Source organism: Pteropus alecto, unplaced genomic scaffold, assembly GCF_000325575.1.
Source record: "Pteropus alecto unplaced genomic scaffold, ASM32557v1 scaffold78, whole genome shotgun sequence".
In the NCBI taxonomy this organism is placed as follows: Eukaryota; Metazoa; Chordata; class Mammalia; order Chiroptera; family Pteropodidae; genus Pteropus; species Pteropus alecto.
In genome coordinates, this window is record NW_006443124.1 from 17,116,776 (window position 1) to 17,133,550 (window position 16,775).

The 16,775-nt window shown below is 39.9% G+C and overlaps 1 protein-coding gene across 3 annotated transcripts in view; it reads left to right on the plus strand.

The window, feature by feature from the left end:
• The window catches only part of SNAP47 (synaptosome associated protein 47), a 54,584-nt gene that overhangs the window by 22,910 nt on the left and 14,899 nt on the right, over positions 1 to 16,775 (plus strand). For all 3 annotated transcript variants that reach the window (XM_015598112.2, XM_025040582.1, XM_006923263.3), the window contains exons 3-4: positions 10,006 to 10,496; positions 15,813 to 15,934. In XM_015598112.2, coding sequence (XP_015453598.2) covers positions 10,006 to 10,496; positions 15,813 to 15,934 — 613 coding nt within the window. The remainder of the gene's footprint in view (positions 1 to 10,005; positions 10,497 to 15,812; positions 15,935 to 16,775) is intronic.

Sequence of the window (16,775 nt, forward strand, 5' to 3'; positions counted from 1 at the left end):
TTTTTTTTTTTTTTCTTCCAGAAAGAAAATTTATTATATAAAGGTCTCTCTTTAGCCTGTTGCAAGAAGGCATTTTACTTTTGGTTTCCAGTAGGTGGCATCTCAGCCTCTTGGATCCCTGCTTTATATAAAGCTTTATTAATGCCTTTTGTTTTCTTCTTATAGATGTTTAATCACACTTGCTACCTTTAGTCTCAGTTCCTATCAACGTTAGCGATGGTTTTGGTTGTATTTGCTTCATGGTGTTCCATCTCAGAGGGTATGGTTGGAGGGGTCCTCTGGGTTGGGGGCTGGGGGGTGCCGTTCAGTCTCAGTTTTGCATCTGCGTCTGGTAAAAATCAACTGTTGTTTCTCTGCCATCCCTGCTTCTCTGCTGTCCCCGCTGTTCAGGGAACTTGCCTCACCTTCTTCCTTCCTCCCTCCTACAGGGAGCTCTGGCTGGGAGAGGCAGTTTCTTTTTTTTCCCTGTCTACCTCCCGACTCCCAGGGTTCTGACCCGTGGTAGCTCTTATGCGCAGATCCCATGCTCAGACGTGCTAGTGTACAGTTTGGGTGTTTTTTGTTGAGTTTTAAATGTTCAGCTTATTGTTGTTTCAAGGGGAGAGATCTGGGGACGTATCTCACTCCACCATGTTTCTTACCAACACCGCCAATTTGTGTATTTTTTCCCTTGGATAGTCTAACTTAAAAGTTCGTCAGTTTTGTTGATATTTTCAAATGCTCTTTTGTATTTCTCTTTTCTATGTCATTAATTTCCTTCAATCTTTAACTGTTCTTCTTTTTACTTATTTCTTTATGTGGAAGCTTATGTTGTAGATTCGAGATCTTTTGCAGGTACTTATAGCTATAAATTTCCCTCTAATTACTGCTTTAGCTACATCCCATAAATTTTGGTATGTAGTGTTTTTATTTTTATGTAACTCAGACCATTTTCTGATTGACCACATGATTCCTTCTTTAATCCATTGGATTAATTTCGAAATAGCTGTAATCTTATTTCTTCCTGTTGATTTCTGTTGATGGGCAGGCAACAAAGATATTTTGTGTTATTTAAATGTTTTTAAATAAATTGAAACTTGTTTTATGCCTTAAAAGGGGTTTTCAAATTGCCACTTGTGTGCTAAATTTACCCCATTCCCCATTATTACAAATGAAGTTTTACTGGGACACAGCCCATTGATTCATGGTCGTTTTCACATTATGATGGCAGAGTTGGGTAATTGCAACAGAGACAGTCGGCCCTCAGAGTCTAAGATATTTATTGTTTGGCTTTTTACAGAAAAACTTTACTGACCTCTGGTCTAGCATATCATATGTGCTAAAGAATGTTCCATTTGCCCTTAAGAATGTGCATCCTGCTGTTTTATTTAGATGCCAGTTAGATGGACTTGCTTAATAGAGTTGTTCAAGTGTTCTGAATCTTTGCTGGTTTTTCTATATGTTTTTTTGGTCCATTATTGAGAGTAAGGCATTGAAGTCTCCAACTGATATTTTGGAATTACCTATTTCTTCTTCAGTTCTGTCAGTTTTTCCATCATGAATTTGGGGTCTTGGTTATTTGGTGTGTATGTATATATGTTCATGATTATTGTTTCTTCATAATGAATTGACCCTTTTATCATTATAAAATAACTCTTCATCTGTATTAACGTTTTAAAACTGTATTCTAATAGTAATATAACTCCTTTATGTTCCTTAGGGTCACTGTTTGTGTAGTCTCTTTTCCATCTTTTTACTTTCAATCTGTTTATATCTTTGAATCAAAAATATGTTTCTTGGAAGCAGTATATAGTTTGATCTCATTTTTTTAAAATTCGGAGTGATAGTTTTTGCCTTTTGATTACAGTTCTTTATCCATTTTTGTTAATTTTATCATCGGTATGGTTGGATATACTTCTGTGACTTTGCTATTTGTTTTCTATATGTCTGTATATTTTTTTGTTCCTCTTTTTCTCCTTTACCACCTTTTGTGTGTACATTAGATTTTTTTTCTAGTGTATCATTTAAATTCCTTTATTAATATTTTAATTTTCTTTTTATGCTAGATATTACAGTATGTCTTAACTTATTATGATCTACTGCCAATTAGTAATACTTTAATATATTCCTTTATAGCTTTATTCCTTCCCCCACCTTTGTGCCGTTGTCATTTATATTATGAATGAACATTTTTTAAACCCAATAGTACAGTACTGTCATTATCACTTTGTATAACCTTGTACCTTTTAAAATGAGAGAAACAAAAAGAGAAAGTATTTTATCCTAAGCTGCATTTACTGTTTTCAGTATATGTCATTTCTGCCTGTGGATTTGAGTTACTGCCTATGGATTTCTGCCTATGGATATGAGTTATTGTTATTTTTCTAACCTCCTTTTGTGCTACTATATAAGGTTATATGTTATTAACCTTACTGTATACTTTTAAAAGTAATGTTTTATACAATTGTCTTTTAAATCAGTTAGAAAAAATAAACAAAAATATTTATATTATCTAATTTCCTTTACCAGTGCTCTTTGTTTCCTTGTGTGGATTTGAGTTCCTTCTGGGGCTGTCATTTCCTTTATTGTTTTTTAAAATTTGGTTGGGTATGCATACGTGCGTGCGTGCGTGTGTGTGTGTGTGTGTGTGTGTGTGTGTGTTGTTACAAGAATCAGGTCTGGTAGTAGTGAATTCTTTCAGTGTTTGTTTGGGAATGTCTTTATTTTGCCTTATTTTTTGAAGGACAGGGTATAGAATTCTCCACTGACAGTTTTGTTTCAGAACTCTGCATATGTCATCTCACTGACTTCTGGTCTCCATTATTTCTGACAGAGGTCAACTATTAACGTTATTGTGGTTCCCTTGATCATGATAAATTATTTTTCTGTTGCTGCCTTCAAAATTTTCTCTCTTTGGCTTTCGAAGTTTAGCCAACATGCACTAGATGTGTATCTCTTTGTATTTCACCTGCTTGATGTTTGTTTAGCTTCTCGCATGCATAGGTTATTGTTTTTTCCATCAAATTTGGGTTGGGGGACTTTATTATTTCAAATAATTTTTCTGTCCCTTTCTGTGTCTGCTATCCCTCTCAGCAATGGTTATGTGTATGTTGGTAGTATGTTCATGGTATCTACCAGGTCCCTGAGGAACTTTTCATTTTTCTTTTCTTTCTTTCCTGATCTTCAGATTGTATGGTTTCAATTGTTCTATCTTCAAACACCGATTCTTTCTTCTCTCATTTCAAATTTGCTATTGAACCTCCCTAGTGAAGTTTTCATTTGTTATTTTTCTTTAAAAATGAGACTTAATTGACCTATAATACTATATTCATTTTAGATGTATGATGTACAAAGTTCAGCTTTTTTTTTTTAAGATTCCGCATAAGTGAGATCATACAGTGTTTGACTTGTTTCATTTAGAATAATGCCCTCAAGGTCCATCTATGTTGTCGCAATGACAGTATTTCCGTTTTTTATGGCTGAATAATATCTACATATATCAGATTTACTTTATTCATTATTTCATCAAATGATATTTAGCTTGTTTCCATGTCTTAGCTATTGTAAATTATGCTGCTGTGAACATGAGAGTGCAGATATCTTTTTGAGATAGTTATTTTGGTTTTTTTTTCAGTTACATACCCAAAAGTAGAATTGCTGGATTATATGATAGTTCAATTTTTAATGTTTGGAAGAACCTCCAAATTGTTTTCCATAGTGGCTGCACCAATTTACATTCCCACTAACAGTGAACAATGTTCCCTTTTCTCCACATCCTCGCTAATACTTGTTATTTCTGGTCTTTCTGATAATAGCTATTCTAACAGGTGTCAGGTAATATCTCATTGTGGTTATAATTTGCATTTCCTTGGTGATTAGTGATATTGAGCACCTTTTCATGTGCCTGTTGGCCATTTGTATGTTTCCTTTGAAAATTGCCTACTCAGATCCTCTTCTCATTTTTTAATTGATCAGTTTTTTCTATACTGAGATGTTTGAGTTCTTTATATGTTTTGGATTTTAACTCCTTATCAGATATATGATTTGCAGATATTTTCTCCCATTCTATAGGTTGCCTTTGCATTTTGTTGATAGTTGCTTTTGCTGTACAGAAAAGCCTTTTAGCTTGATGTAATCCTACTTATTTATTTTTGCTTTTGTTGCCTTTGCTCTTGTCAAATCCAAAAAATCATTTCCAAGACCAGCGTCTAGGAGCTTACTTCCTATGGTTTTTTTTCCTAGGAGTTTTATGGTTTCAGGTTTTACATTCAGATCTTTAATCCATTTTGAGTTAATTTTTATGAATGGGATAAGAAAGTGGTCTAGTTTCTTTTTTTTTTTTTGCATGTATCTGTCCAGTTTTTTTACCATCATTTATTGTAGAGACTACCCTTTCTCTGTTGTAGCTCCTTTGTAATAGATTAATTTACTATATGTATTGGTTTATTTCTGGGCTCTCTATTCTGTTCCATTGATCAATGTGTCTGTTTTTATGCCAGTACCATGCAGTTTTGATTACTATAGCTTTCTCATGTGGTTTGAACTCAGGGAGTGTGATGCCTCAATCTTTTTTTTTTTTTTAAGATGGCTTTGGCTATTTGGGGTCTTTTGTGTTTCTATACAAACTTCAGAATTGTTTATTCTGTTACTGAAAAAATACTGTTAGAATTTGATAGGGATTGAATTGAATCCGTAGATTGCTTTGGGTAGTATGGACATTTTAATGGTACAATAGTCCCCCCACCCCCACCCTGCAACACACATCTGTAGGGGTTATTTTTCAAGACCCCCAGTGGATGCCTGAAACCACAAGTAGCACTGAACTCTATATATATGTGTTTTTTTCCATGCATACATATATATGATAAAGTTCAATTTCTAAATTAGACACAGTAAGAGACAGTAGGAGATTAACAACAATAACTAGTAATAAAATAGAGCGGTTATAACAATATACTGTCATAAAAGGTGAATATGTTTTAATATTGATATTAAATTTTTATTTAATAAAATTTTATTAAATATTAATATTTAATAAATGTGAATATGGTCTCTCTTTCTCTCTCAAAATATCTTATTGTACTATACTCTCGTTATGCATTGGTGGAACCATTCCATAAATAAGATAGCTGTCACCATGTTTTCTAATTACGTCGCCAGAACACAGGCATATAATTTTTGCTTTTGTTTTTTAGAGCCCACGAGTTCTTTGCACTGTACACTATGCCTGGCTTTTTCATATGTCCTGCAGTGCTGCTACATCGTACCAGAGTTAATCTGTCCTCATGCTGATCCCTCCTTTTTTGCATTTTTATGAATGTAGGTTCTGTTGGGCATCTTCTTCCAGAAGAGCCCGGTTTCATCGCCGTTTGAAGACTTGCTGTGGGTGGGATCATTCCTCAATCAGTTTCTTCACCTCTGCTGGAAATGTGGCAGCAGCTTCTTCAGTAATTTTTACATTTTCAGTCCAAACCTATTCCCGAATCTGTGTAACCATCTCTAACTTGCAGTGAATGGATTGGTGTCACCATTTTGAGGGATCCCTTTCTTAAGTCCTTGTATAGGCTCAGTGCTTTCCGGGGCAACACATTGCCTTCAGTCAGAACATGTTTTCTGCTCACATCTTCCACCCACAAATTTTCCACCTTAGCTAAGCACTTATAACACACAAAGTGTTCATGACTTCTACAGTTTGAAGTGGGACAGTAAACCTAGCATGGTCTTTTTTCTTCTTTACAATTTTACCGATAGAAGATTCGTTTTAACCGCTGTTCTTAGTAACCTCAGCATATGATTGTTTTTCTTATTAGGTTGAAATTTTTACCTTTTCACTTAAAGGAAGTACTTTATAGCATATCTGAATTGCCAGCATCATTCCTCTTGTGCTTTGGGGCCATTTTTAAGCAAAATAAGAGTTCATTGAACTCAGGTACTGCAAACCATGACAGTCAGTCTCATCACCTAGGTGGCTACTAAGTGACTGGCAGGAAGGTAGCATACACGGTGCGGGTATCCTGGGTAAAGGAATGATTCATGTCCCAGGTGGGACAGAGCAGGATGGCTTGAGATTTCATGACACTACTCAGAATGGCAAACGATTTAACACTTATGAATTATTTATTTCTGGAATTTTCCACTTAATATTTTCTGAACATGGTTGACCATGGGTAACAAACTGAAGAAAGTGAAATTGTGGATAAAGGAGGACTACTGTATTCTTTCAATTCATGAGCATGGAATATCTTTCCATTTATTTGTGTCTTCAGTTTATTTTATCACTGTCTTACAGTTTTCAATGTACAGGTCTTTTACCTCCTTGGTTAAATTTATTCCTAGGTATTTTATTATTTTTGATATTGCCGATGGGACTGTTTTCTTAATTTGTCTTTCTAATAGTTCATTTTTAATGTATAGAAACAACTGATTTTTGCTGTTAATTTTGTATCCTGCACAGTTTTTTGGTGAAGTCTTTAGAGTTCTATATAAGTGTCATGTCATGTGCAAATAGAAACCTTCTTCCTTTCCAATTTGGATACCTTTTATTTCTTTTTCTTGCCTGATTGGTATGGCTAGGACTTCCAGGACTATGCTGACTAAAAGTGGTGATATTGGACATCCTTGTCTTGTTCCTGATGTTAGAGGAAAAGCTTTCAGTTTGTCATGAATGGATGTTAAATTTTGCCAAATGCTTTTCTACATCTGTTGAGATGATCATATGATTTTTATCCTTCATTTTGTTAGTATGGTATATCATACTGCTTAGTTTTGGGGTGGCAAACTATCTTTTCATCCTGGAATAAATCCCACTTGTTGAATTTGGTTTGCTAATATTTTTGTTGAGGTTTTTGCATCTGTGTTCATCTGACAACAAAATTTCTTGTATCCTTGTCTGGGTTTAGTAATCAAGGTAATGCTGGCCATGTAAAATGTGTTTGGAAGTGCTCCCTCCTCTTCTAGGTCTTGTTTTTTTTTTTTTAAATAAAGATTAGTATTAATTCTTTTTTAAGTATTTGGTGGAATTCACCAGTAAAGCCATCTAGTTCTGGACTCTGTTGGGTTATTGTAACTTTTTAACTTAAGGATTTCCATTTGATTTTTTTAAAATATATTCTGTCTTTATCTTGATAGTCTGTATTTAATGAATCATCACCACGCTTTTCTTTAATCCTCTTAACCTGGTTTCCTTTAATTCTTTTAACATTTATAACTTTTTAAAAATCTTTATCTGTTAAATCCAACATCTGAACACTCTCAGAGATGGATTCTATTGATTGGTTTTATTTCCCCCTTTGTATGGGTCACATTTAGGTTTCCTTATATACCTCATTTTTTTGTTGTTGTTAGAAAACTGCATTAAAAAAAATATAATGTTGTAATTTGAGATTCTCACTCTTCACCACAGGGTGGTGCTGTTGGTGAATTGTTTTTGTTTGTTCATTTTAATAAATTGCTCAGACTAATTTGGCCAAGTGTATTTCTACTGTAGTGTGCAACATTTGTCATCTGCTCAGCCTTTTTATTTTTGTTTTTAATGTTTTAATTTTTAAGCTTGGCTGAGTTCGTGTTGGTTGGTCCCTACATCAGCATAGCTTAGTGATCAGCCATTGGTTAGCCAGAGGTTGCACTTAAACACCCTGCGCTGATCAGCCTCTGCCCTTTGCCATTGGGTCAGACCTTGGGAAATGCCTTCAAAATTTGGATAGTTTAGAAACATACCCCCCACCTTTTTTTAAACTTTGTTTCTGGTCTTAGAAGGAAGACATTGACTTTTTTCAACGTTAGGTATACTGTTACTTGTAGGTGTTTTATAGATATCCTTTATCAGATTGAGGAAATTTCCTTCTATTTCTAGCTTACTGGAAGTTTTAACAACAGTAAATGTTGAATTTTGTCATATTCTTTTTCTGCATCTTTTGTGATGCTCATTCAGTTTTCCTTCTGTTTGTCTGCCAGTGAGATACAGTGATTAATTTTCAAGTGTTAAACCAACCTCGGTCTCCTGGGATTAATACCACTTAATCATGAAATAGTATTTTCTGTATATTGTTGATTTGATTTGCTAATATCTTCATAAGGAATTCTGAATCTGTGTTACAGAGGGATATTGCTATGTTCTTGTTGTCTTGTAATGTCCTTATCGGGCTTTGGAATAGGATTTAGAGTGTTCTTGTGAACTGCGTTCGCTCTTGGCTCTATTATTTCAAAGGATTGGTGTACAATTCTTATTCTTTCTTCCTTGTATGTTTGGCAGAATTTATCAGTGAAGTCACCTGGACCAGTTTTTTTTCTATGGCAAGATCTTTAATTACAGATTCACTTTCTTTGTAAGGCTCTCCATGTTCTTAAACTTTTTCTTGCCTCAGTTTCAGAACGTTGGGTTTTTCAGGTGTTTCGTCTATTTCATATAAGTTGTCTAATTTATTGGTGTAAAGTTGAGCATATGGTGATGCTCCTTTTTATATTCCTGGTATTAGTAATTACATTTTCTTTATTTTTTTTCTTGATCATTTCTAAGGGTTTAATTTTTAAAATTATTTCAAAGAGCTAGCTTTTGGCTTTGTTAGTATTTCATATTTTTCATATGTTTTCATTTTTATTGACTTCTGCTTTTCCTTCTACTTACTTTGGTTTTAATTTTTAACTTTTTGAGATAGAAGCTTGTATCACCAATTTTTAAACCTTTCTAGAAAGTTTTCAAATATATGCATTGAGAGCAATGAATTTCTCATAACTTCACTACTTTTTGTATACTGTGTATTCAGTTTCATTCGCTTTATATATTTTCTAATTTCTTTTATTTAGAATTGTGTTGAATTTCCAAATATTTGAGGATTTTCTAGTTAGCTTTTTGTTATTGATTTCTCGTTTCAATTCTTTGAGGACAGAGGATATGATCTGTATAATCTCAATACTTGAAATTTATTGAGGCTTGTTATAACTTTTTTTTGAATGTTCTGAATACACTTGAAAAGAGTGTGCATTCAGCAGTTGGGTGCTGTTTCTATAAATATCAGTCAGGTTAAGTTGGTTAAATAGTGTTCAAAATTTCTGTATTCTTACTAATTTTTGTCTTGTATCAATCATAGAAATTTGTTGAAATCTACATCTGTGATTATCTCTCTTTTTAGTTTTATCAATTTTTGCTTAATGAATTTTGAATTTCTGTTATTACATATGTACATATTTAGTATTGTTTCTGTCTTGACCCTCTTATTATGCATGGTCTCTTTTTATCTCTGCTAACACTCCTTTACCTTGGCATGCTGTGTTTTTTTCCAGTCTCTTTGCTTTTGCTGTATCTGTGTCCTTATATCTCTGTCTCTTGCCAACAAGATGTAGCTGGGTCTTATTTCTTTACGTGTGCTGACAATATGCCTTTTAGTCCATTTTCATTTAGTATGATTACTAATATGGTTGTGTTTAATTCCACCATCTTGTTTTCTGTTTATTTTATTTGATCTTTATTCCATTGCTTTCCCTTTTCTGCTTCTATTTTTTTCTTCTTTTATTGATTTTTTAGGTCTCTCTGTTGGTGTTATTAGTGGTTACTTTAGAGTTGTGCTATCCGATGAAGTAGCCGCAGTCACATTAAAATTAAGTTTAAAATTCAGTTCTTCATTGCATTAGCTACATTTCAGGTGCTCAGTAGCCACATGTGCCTCTTACTGTATTGAACAGTACAGATTACTGCCAAAAGTTTTATGAGCTCTGGAGAGATTGAGATCAGGATTTGAGTCAGAATTACCCAGGGTTAGGTGTGGCAAGAGTAACATTCTAGTTAGAAGATGCGTGTTTTTGTTTGTCCACTGCTGATCAGCTTTGTGTCTGTAGGCAAATGCCCTCCTGCTCTTAGCCGTGGGTTTCTTTTCTAAAATATGGGAATAATAAATCCTCTTCCTGCTTCATGGAGTGTTTGTGGAAAAGAAAACTGGTAAAGTGCTTTATAAAGGCTAACACAGCCTTCAAAAAAAAGTATTAAAAATTGATTTGACCCACTTTTTTTGTGTGTTTTGTTTGCTCTTTTAGGTTGCTGACAGAACTGGAATCTCCTTCTTGGTGGCCCTTTAGCTCCAAGCTTTGGAAGATGCCAGCAGACACTAAGCCCAGTGGAGGCTTCTCAGTGTCTGGTTCCAGAGCTCTTGGAAAAGAAGGAATACTGATCAGAATTCCTGCTATCATTTCCCAAAGAACAGAATCTCAGGTTAAACCAGGACGGCTCACCATCCTTGTTTCCGGGTTGGAAATCCATGGCTCAGATTCTTTGCTCATACACAGATTTGAAAAAGAAGATGTAGATGACATTAAGGTTCACACACATTATGAAGTTAGTATCCGCCAGCGGTTCATTGGGAAGCCAGACATAGCTTTTCGCTTGATATCTGCCAAGATGCCAGAGGTTATCCCCATTTTGGAAGTGCAATTCAGCAAGAAGATCGAGTTCTTAGAAGACGCCTTGATGCTCAGAAGTGCTAGAACCTCTTCCCCAGCAGAGAAAGGCTACTCTGTCTGGCCCACAGGTGAGCGATGGCCAAAAGAGCCTGTGCACAGGCCCCTGACCTCCCAGCCAAACCCGGCACACCCATGGTACACATGCAACACGGCACATTGCTTGGAGGAGCTGCTGGTTTTAGCTCACTAGCGACTGCCCACTTATTTAGAAATAAATATAATTTCAGACCATTTTCCTGAGTACTTGCCATCTGTGACTCTCAAGTCACTTAGGTTTCTCACACATTCAAGAGCTGTGTAGGTTTCTAAATAGGTCAAAAGGGGTTTGGGTAGCCTTTCGGACAAAGAGAAGGTCTGAGTTAGGCTTTTTTCACATTTTTCTCCATTTGATTTGAGAACCGGCGCTTCAGGGTCTTAACCGGCTCCAGCAGTGCCTGGTCTAGTGGATCTCTGTTCCCTCTGCCCCTGACTCGGCCTCACTGCCGTTCCCATGACGTTTAATCGAGATTTTCCCAGCCCGCCTTCCAGATGTGTGTTTAGGGATCAGAATCTTGAAAACTATGCAGCACAGTTTTTGTGGTTTATGTTGCATCCGCAAGGTGTTGGGAAGCCCTTGCTTTCCCTGGCTGTGCAGCCGCAGTGTCCCCTGAAGGTCTCCATAGGATGTGGAGGGTGTGCCTGGGTGTGGCCGGTTAGGTCCAGTGTGGGTGGCAGAACATGTGGGTATGACACATGTCCACACATAGTGAGGTTCTCGGGGTCCAGCCTCCTCCCTAGCGTGGGGTAACTTGGTGTTATCTGACTTTTCAGTTTTGCTGTTCTGACAGGTGTCCTGTGGCATCTTGATGGTATTTTTATTTAATTTCTTTCATGGATTGTGAGACGGAGCATATGATGCTTTTTATTTGCTTCTAGGCCCCCTCTGTGGATTGCCCGTTCTATTTTTTTGTTGTTGTTGTTGTTGTTTCCCTACTGAGCTGGTAAGGTTTTTTGGTTTTTGTCTGATTTGTAGAAGCTCCTTATATATTCTAGACAGTCATTCCTTATTGACTTTAGAGGCTCCTGGTGTTCTCCTATACTGTCAGCCTCCATTACTGCCAAATCTTTTACTTTGCTATGGTCAAATCCACCATTTTCTCCCTGAGGTTTGTTTTTGAGCCCTGCTTAAGAAATTCCAAAGTCAAAAAATACTCTGATATTTTCTAATACTAGAATTATAGATGATATTACTTCTATATTTAATGTGATTTTTTTGACAAGTAATAGTCTTATTAACTTTGATTCCTTGATGTCTGTTAAAGAGAGATGTTTATTACTATTCCAATGCCTTTTTTTTTCTCATGTTTGATTTTAGTTCCAATATGTAACCTTGTCTCCCTCACCCATGTCTGTGTTGATGTTGTTCTTGATGGCTTCAAGTTGCAAAAAGAAATATACCTGATGATAGATTTGGTCTCATAAGACCCAGAATGTTAGAAATGATAATATAAAAATTTAATTTAAAAACTTATTTTCTTGGCACTTCTAGTTTTTGTTTGACCCTTCACTCAAGGCAGGACTCAAAAGCTGGCCCATAAAAGGGCCGAAAAGGGTGGGCTGTCCCAGCCAACGTGGACCATCACCAAGGGGCCCTTCGGGCAAGGCCGTGTACGAGCCCAGTTGGGCAGCTGCTCTGACACACCAGGTTTTGACTAAATCACTTTACTGCATTTTCCCCTGGGAGGTGCCTCAGTAGCCAGAGGAGAAGGCCCTGGCCGGAGGGACAAGACAGAGTGCCATCAGCCACTGGTTCTACCTGTGCTGATCAAGAACCCCGTGCCGCGAGGAGTGGTGTCAGGTGCCTACAGTCCTGAAAACAACCAGACAAAACCCACAGCGCTTCTCACAGAGCTCCACCATGTCTGTGGAGTGTCAGGCATGGTTGTTTTGAGGAGAGGACACGGCACACAGTGGAATGAATGAATGAAATGGTAGATATGAGCATGCCACATGTGGCACAGAGGTGATACTGCACAAGCTTTTTGGGCCTGCTAGAAGGTGGAATGGCAAGCTCTGACCCTGAGTATTCAGGTGGCATATAGGGCTGGACAGGAACAGGAAGCACGTGCAGGACCTCTGTAGCCGTGGTCAGGCTGCAGGAAGCTCAGTGAGTGTGAGTCCCGCAGAGGGTCAGGAAGGGTGGGCTGGACCTCTTGGGCATGGGCCAAATGTCTTCGTTCTCCTCTTCCTCTGGGAAGCCACAGATTGCTTTTAAGGCTTTCAACTGATTGACCCAGGCCCACCACACTATCTAGGACAGTCTCTGTTACCTAAAGTCAACTGATTTGGGGCCTTCTCCAACCACAGCTACAAATACCTTCTTGGCAACACCTAGGTTAGGATTGGATTGACTAGCTGTGGCCTGTCACATATGAATTGTATGTGTGTGAAATGAACTGAGCCATGTCCAGGGTGACAGATGGGTTTTCATCTTGGTGCTAACTTTAGCCTCTGGGATGAGATCCCAGCAGGGTTTCAGAGTAAGGATTGCCCTCCTCTGTTTGGGAGGCCACCTGCCTCATGGGGCGGGTCCACCTGACAGCCGTGGGTTTGGAGAGGCTCAGGTGACAAGGAGTGATATGTTTGAAAGAAGCCAGCATGCTGAGTTTAGTAAGGAAGATGATATCTGACTTCTTGGGGACTTCTCAGTGTCTTGTGTAAGCCCAGCAATGAGAGCCTACTTCTCACCATGCCCTTTGCGTCCTATCTGCCAGCACCTCTGACTTTCCTATTCCACGTCAGACTCTCCAGAAACAGCTGAGGCAGAGTCCATGACCTACAGCTCAGAGATGGGTTCCTCTCCTTCATGAGGGACTTGGGTAAAATGTGTGGCCAGAAGGTGGCAGTGTAGTAACAGGGGACCACTGTTTGCCCTGAGTGAGTATCTAGAACTTTCCAGAGACCTCTGTGGTAATGTGTAGTATGGATGGGTGGGGGCTGGGATTCCCAGGTGGGCAGTTTCCACCTTAGGGAAGAACACTCACAAATTGCAGTTTTTCTGCATAGCATCTTTTAAATAATCACTCAAATTTTAGAAGTTTCAGACTTGCAGAAAAGTTGTGAGGATAGTTCAGCGTTCCCATGTCTCCCACACCCAGTTTCTCCTCTTGTCACCTGACATGAGTCGTTCCTTGTCATAACTAATGAACCTATATGGATATGTTGTTATTTTCATAAGTCCATATTTTATCTGGATTTCCTTACATTTTACTGTTCCAGAACCCCATGTGACATTTTGGTGTCATATCTCCTTGGGCCCTTATTGACTGTGACAGTTATTCAGACTCTCATTGTTTTGGCGGCCTTGATCATTTTAGGAGTGGTGGTCAGGTTTTATAGCTTGTTCGCAGGTTGTCTCATGGTCCCTGGGGTGACAGGGGTGGGAGGAAGCCCGCAGAGCTCGTTTCTTCATCAGAGCAGTGTCCATGCTTGGCATCGTTAAGGGTTTTGGCACTGGTTTTTATCTTTGTTGGTTTGCTGACTGTCCCCTCCTGAGAGAGTCCTTTCTTGACTGCCTAATTTGAGGCCTCTGTTGCCGGCTCACTCACCCCATGGAACTCTTGCCTCATGCTTGCCCTCTGGTGCCGCTACAGCCTAACCAGGTGCCCTGCTATGTTACCTCCTTTCTAGAAAGTGTAATCATGTCAGTTCCCTTGTAGCTTGAACAATGTGTGCTTTTGATTAACTGAGCTAATTAATGACTTCAAAGACAAAAACCACCTCATACTGAACCAAATTAATATTTCTCAGAGATATTTCAAAACATTGAGATAACCAATAATGTTTTAATGTCATGTGTTAACTGGTCTCTCCCTTAGGCTGATATTAACTAGTAGGACGCTTCTGTCCAGCCCAGCTCTGACGGCGCTCTGCTGCTGACCGATGCTTTAGAAATGGGATTCTCATTATGTGACATCCCAGTAGGCCACACGGACTGAGTGGCCCTGAGCTGCGTGCGTGGAAGGTTCTGAGCTTACTAGCAAGCCCCCAGGATGTTGGAATTAGTGGGCTTTAGCAAGTCTAGAGCACAAGTCGTGAAATTAGTTTAGTGGGTTGCAACCAGCTTTTTCCTAAAAAATGGAAGAGAACAGCAGGCACCTGAATACATAGGGTACAAGAAATGTTTTGTCCTGTGAGACCTTTCCAGATATCACAGTGTAGTGAGGATGTGGCAGCTCTGTGTAGGATGTGCTGTCACGTGCACAGTTAGAGATGGGCCTCGGGGTGTCACAGGTTGTCTCCTCTAGCAGCCTTACTCCACTGACTAGTCCTGAGCTTACTCCATCTGGCCCGAGCCCTTTTCCTCTCAAGACCCTGAGAAACCTGCTTTCTGTCCTCATTCTAGCCTGCATTTATCCTGGATGAGGCCAGGAGCTCCCAGAGGGCATTAATTTGTGAGAATGGTTTTAAGACGTAATAATGGGGTGGGGGGTTGTATGCATGCTGGAGGTGGTGGCCTATCCCACCAAGGAGGTCCTTGCACAGTCACTGTGTCCCAGAGGTGACCCGAGGGGCTCGGGCCCTCAGGCCCAGTGAGTTTTACCCCACAGGTTGCCTTCTGTCCTTACCTGACAGGGAACATATTAGTTGCTTCAGGTGGCTCCTAGGAAGGATGTAGGGGCTGCGGTGCCTCCATTCCTCTGACACAGAGAGACTCGCTCAGGAACTGGTGCTGGTTTGCAGACAAATGCGCTTCTTGCCATCTGCGTTCCTCCCCAGCGCCCTGATCTGGGCCTGCAGTGTTGGGTGCAAGCAGAGCCAGCTCTTTAAATCAAGGACAGGTAGCACACCGTGGGAGGGCCCGTGAGCCACCAGAGTGGCACTGTCTCCATCCCAGCCGCTCTTCGGGGAAATTGCCTGGGCACAGGTCCTGTGTGAGCAGAAACCCTGATCTGAGTGGCGCCTGGCCCCACGCTCTCAGAGTCGCCCTACCTCATGGCTCCATAGTCACCTTTGCTTGGCTGCCAACTGGCTGTCCCCTGGACTTTCCAGATCTACAGCATCCTGTGGGGTTCATGAGGGTTCACTAAGTACCGTGTGTGAAACTCCAAAGCTATAATCTTTCTTCAGAAAGAAAAAGACCACTGTCTCTACTGAGAGCCAGTTACAGAAGCAGGCCCCGTGGTTACAGTGTTGCATGTCGCTCAGTGTGGGATCAGGGACCAGGGTAGACAGCGAGGCTTGAGCAGACCCCACAGCTGCCCAGCTCTGCAGAGGCTCAGTGCGGGGACCCTGAGATGCCTGTGAGAACACTTTTCCAGCCCAGAGAGCTAGGTCGGCCTTGGTAAAGTGCTCGTGTGTGCGCGCCTCCCAGAAGGTGTCACTGATGTTGGCTTTTATTCCAGCATCCGGGCTGATGGACTGCTCCAGGCACCAAGAGCCCTCGGGGGGCCAGGAAGGCAGACCACTTCAGCTACAGACAAGCGAGCCACTCATCTCTGAGGGGGACACCCAGGAACTAAGACAGGTAACATGCGTTCAGTGACGTCATCTTCCTCTGCAGAGGATGCCTTTCTCTCTCCTGCCTGAAAACAACACTCTCTGCTTATGCTTGCCTCTCACCCACAGGCGCTGCTGGAACACCCACCCTGTTTGCTCTGCTCCCTGCAGCTGGAGAAGGGAGAGAAAGGCAGGGCCCATCCCGAGTCCTTGTGCTCTATGCATGCAGACACACGCCGCCTTCCTGTGCTTCCACCTGTTGTACATATGTGTGTATGCATGCACATGTGTACATGTGGGTTCTGCATACATGTGGACTGTACACACATGCAGGCTATGAATATGTGTGTGCTGTCTGTACATGTTTATACATGTGTAAGCTCTGCATGTGCTGAGTCCATGTGTACATGTGTGTGCTGTGTGTAAATGTGCTATGTCTGTGTACATGTGTGTGCTATGTTTATACATGTGCTGTCTGGTGTACATATGTATGCTATGAGTCTGCATAAATATGTAAGCTGTGCATATACAGTCTCTGTACATGTGTATGCTTGCCTTTGCTGAATATGTGTGCACATATGTCATGTATGTGCTGAGTCTGTAGCGTGTGTGTGCTGTGCATATACATGTGCTGAATCTTGTGTACATGTGTGTTCTATGCCTTGCTGAGTCTGTGTGCACATATGTTGTGTGTGCTGTGAATGCAGTTTACGTGTGTGTGCTATGTGTATACATGTGCTGTCTGTGTGGTGTACGTATGTGTGCTGTGAGCCTGCAGTGTAAGTGTGCACGCGCTCCACATGTGCACGTCCAGTTGAGGGCGCTGCTCTGTCATCGCTCAAGTGCTTGGCTGGATTCTGAGGAGCCTT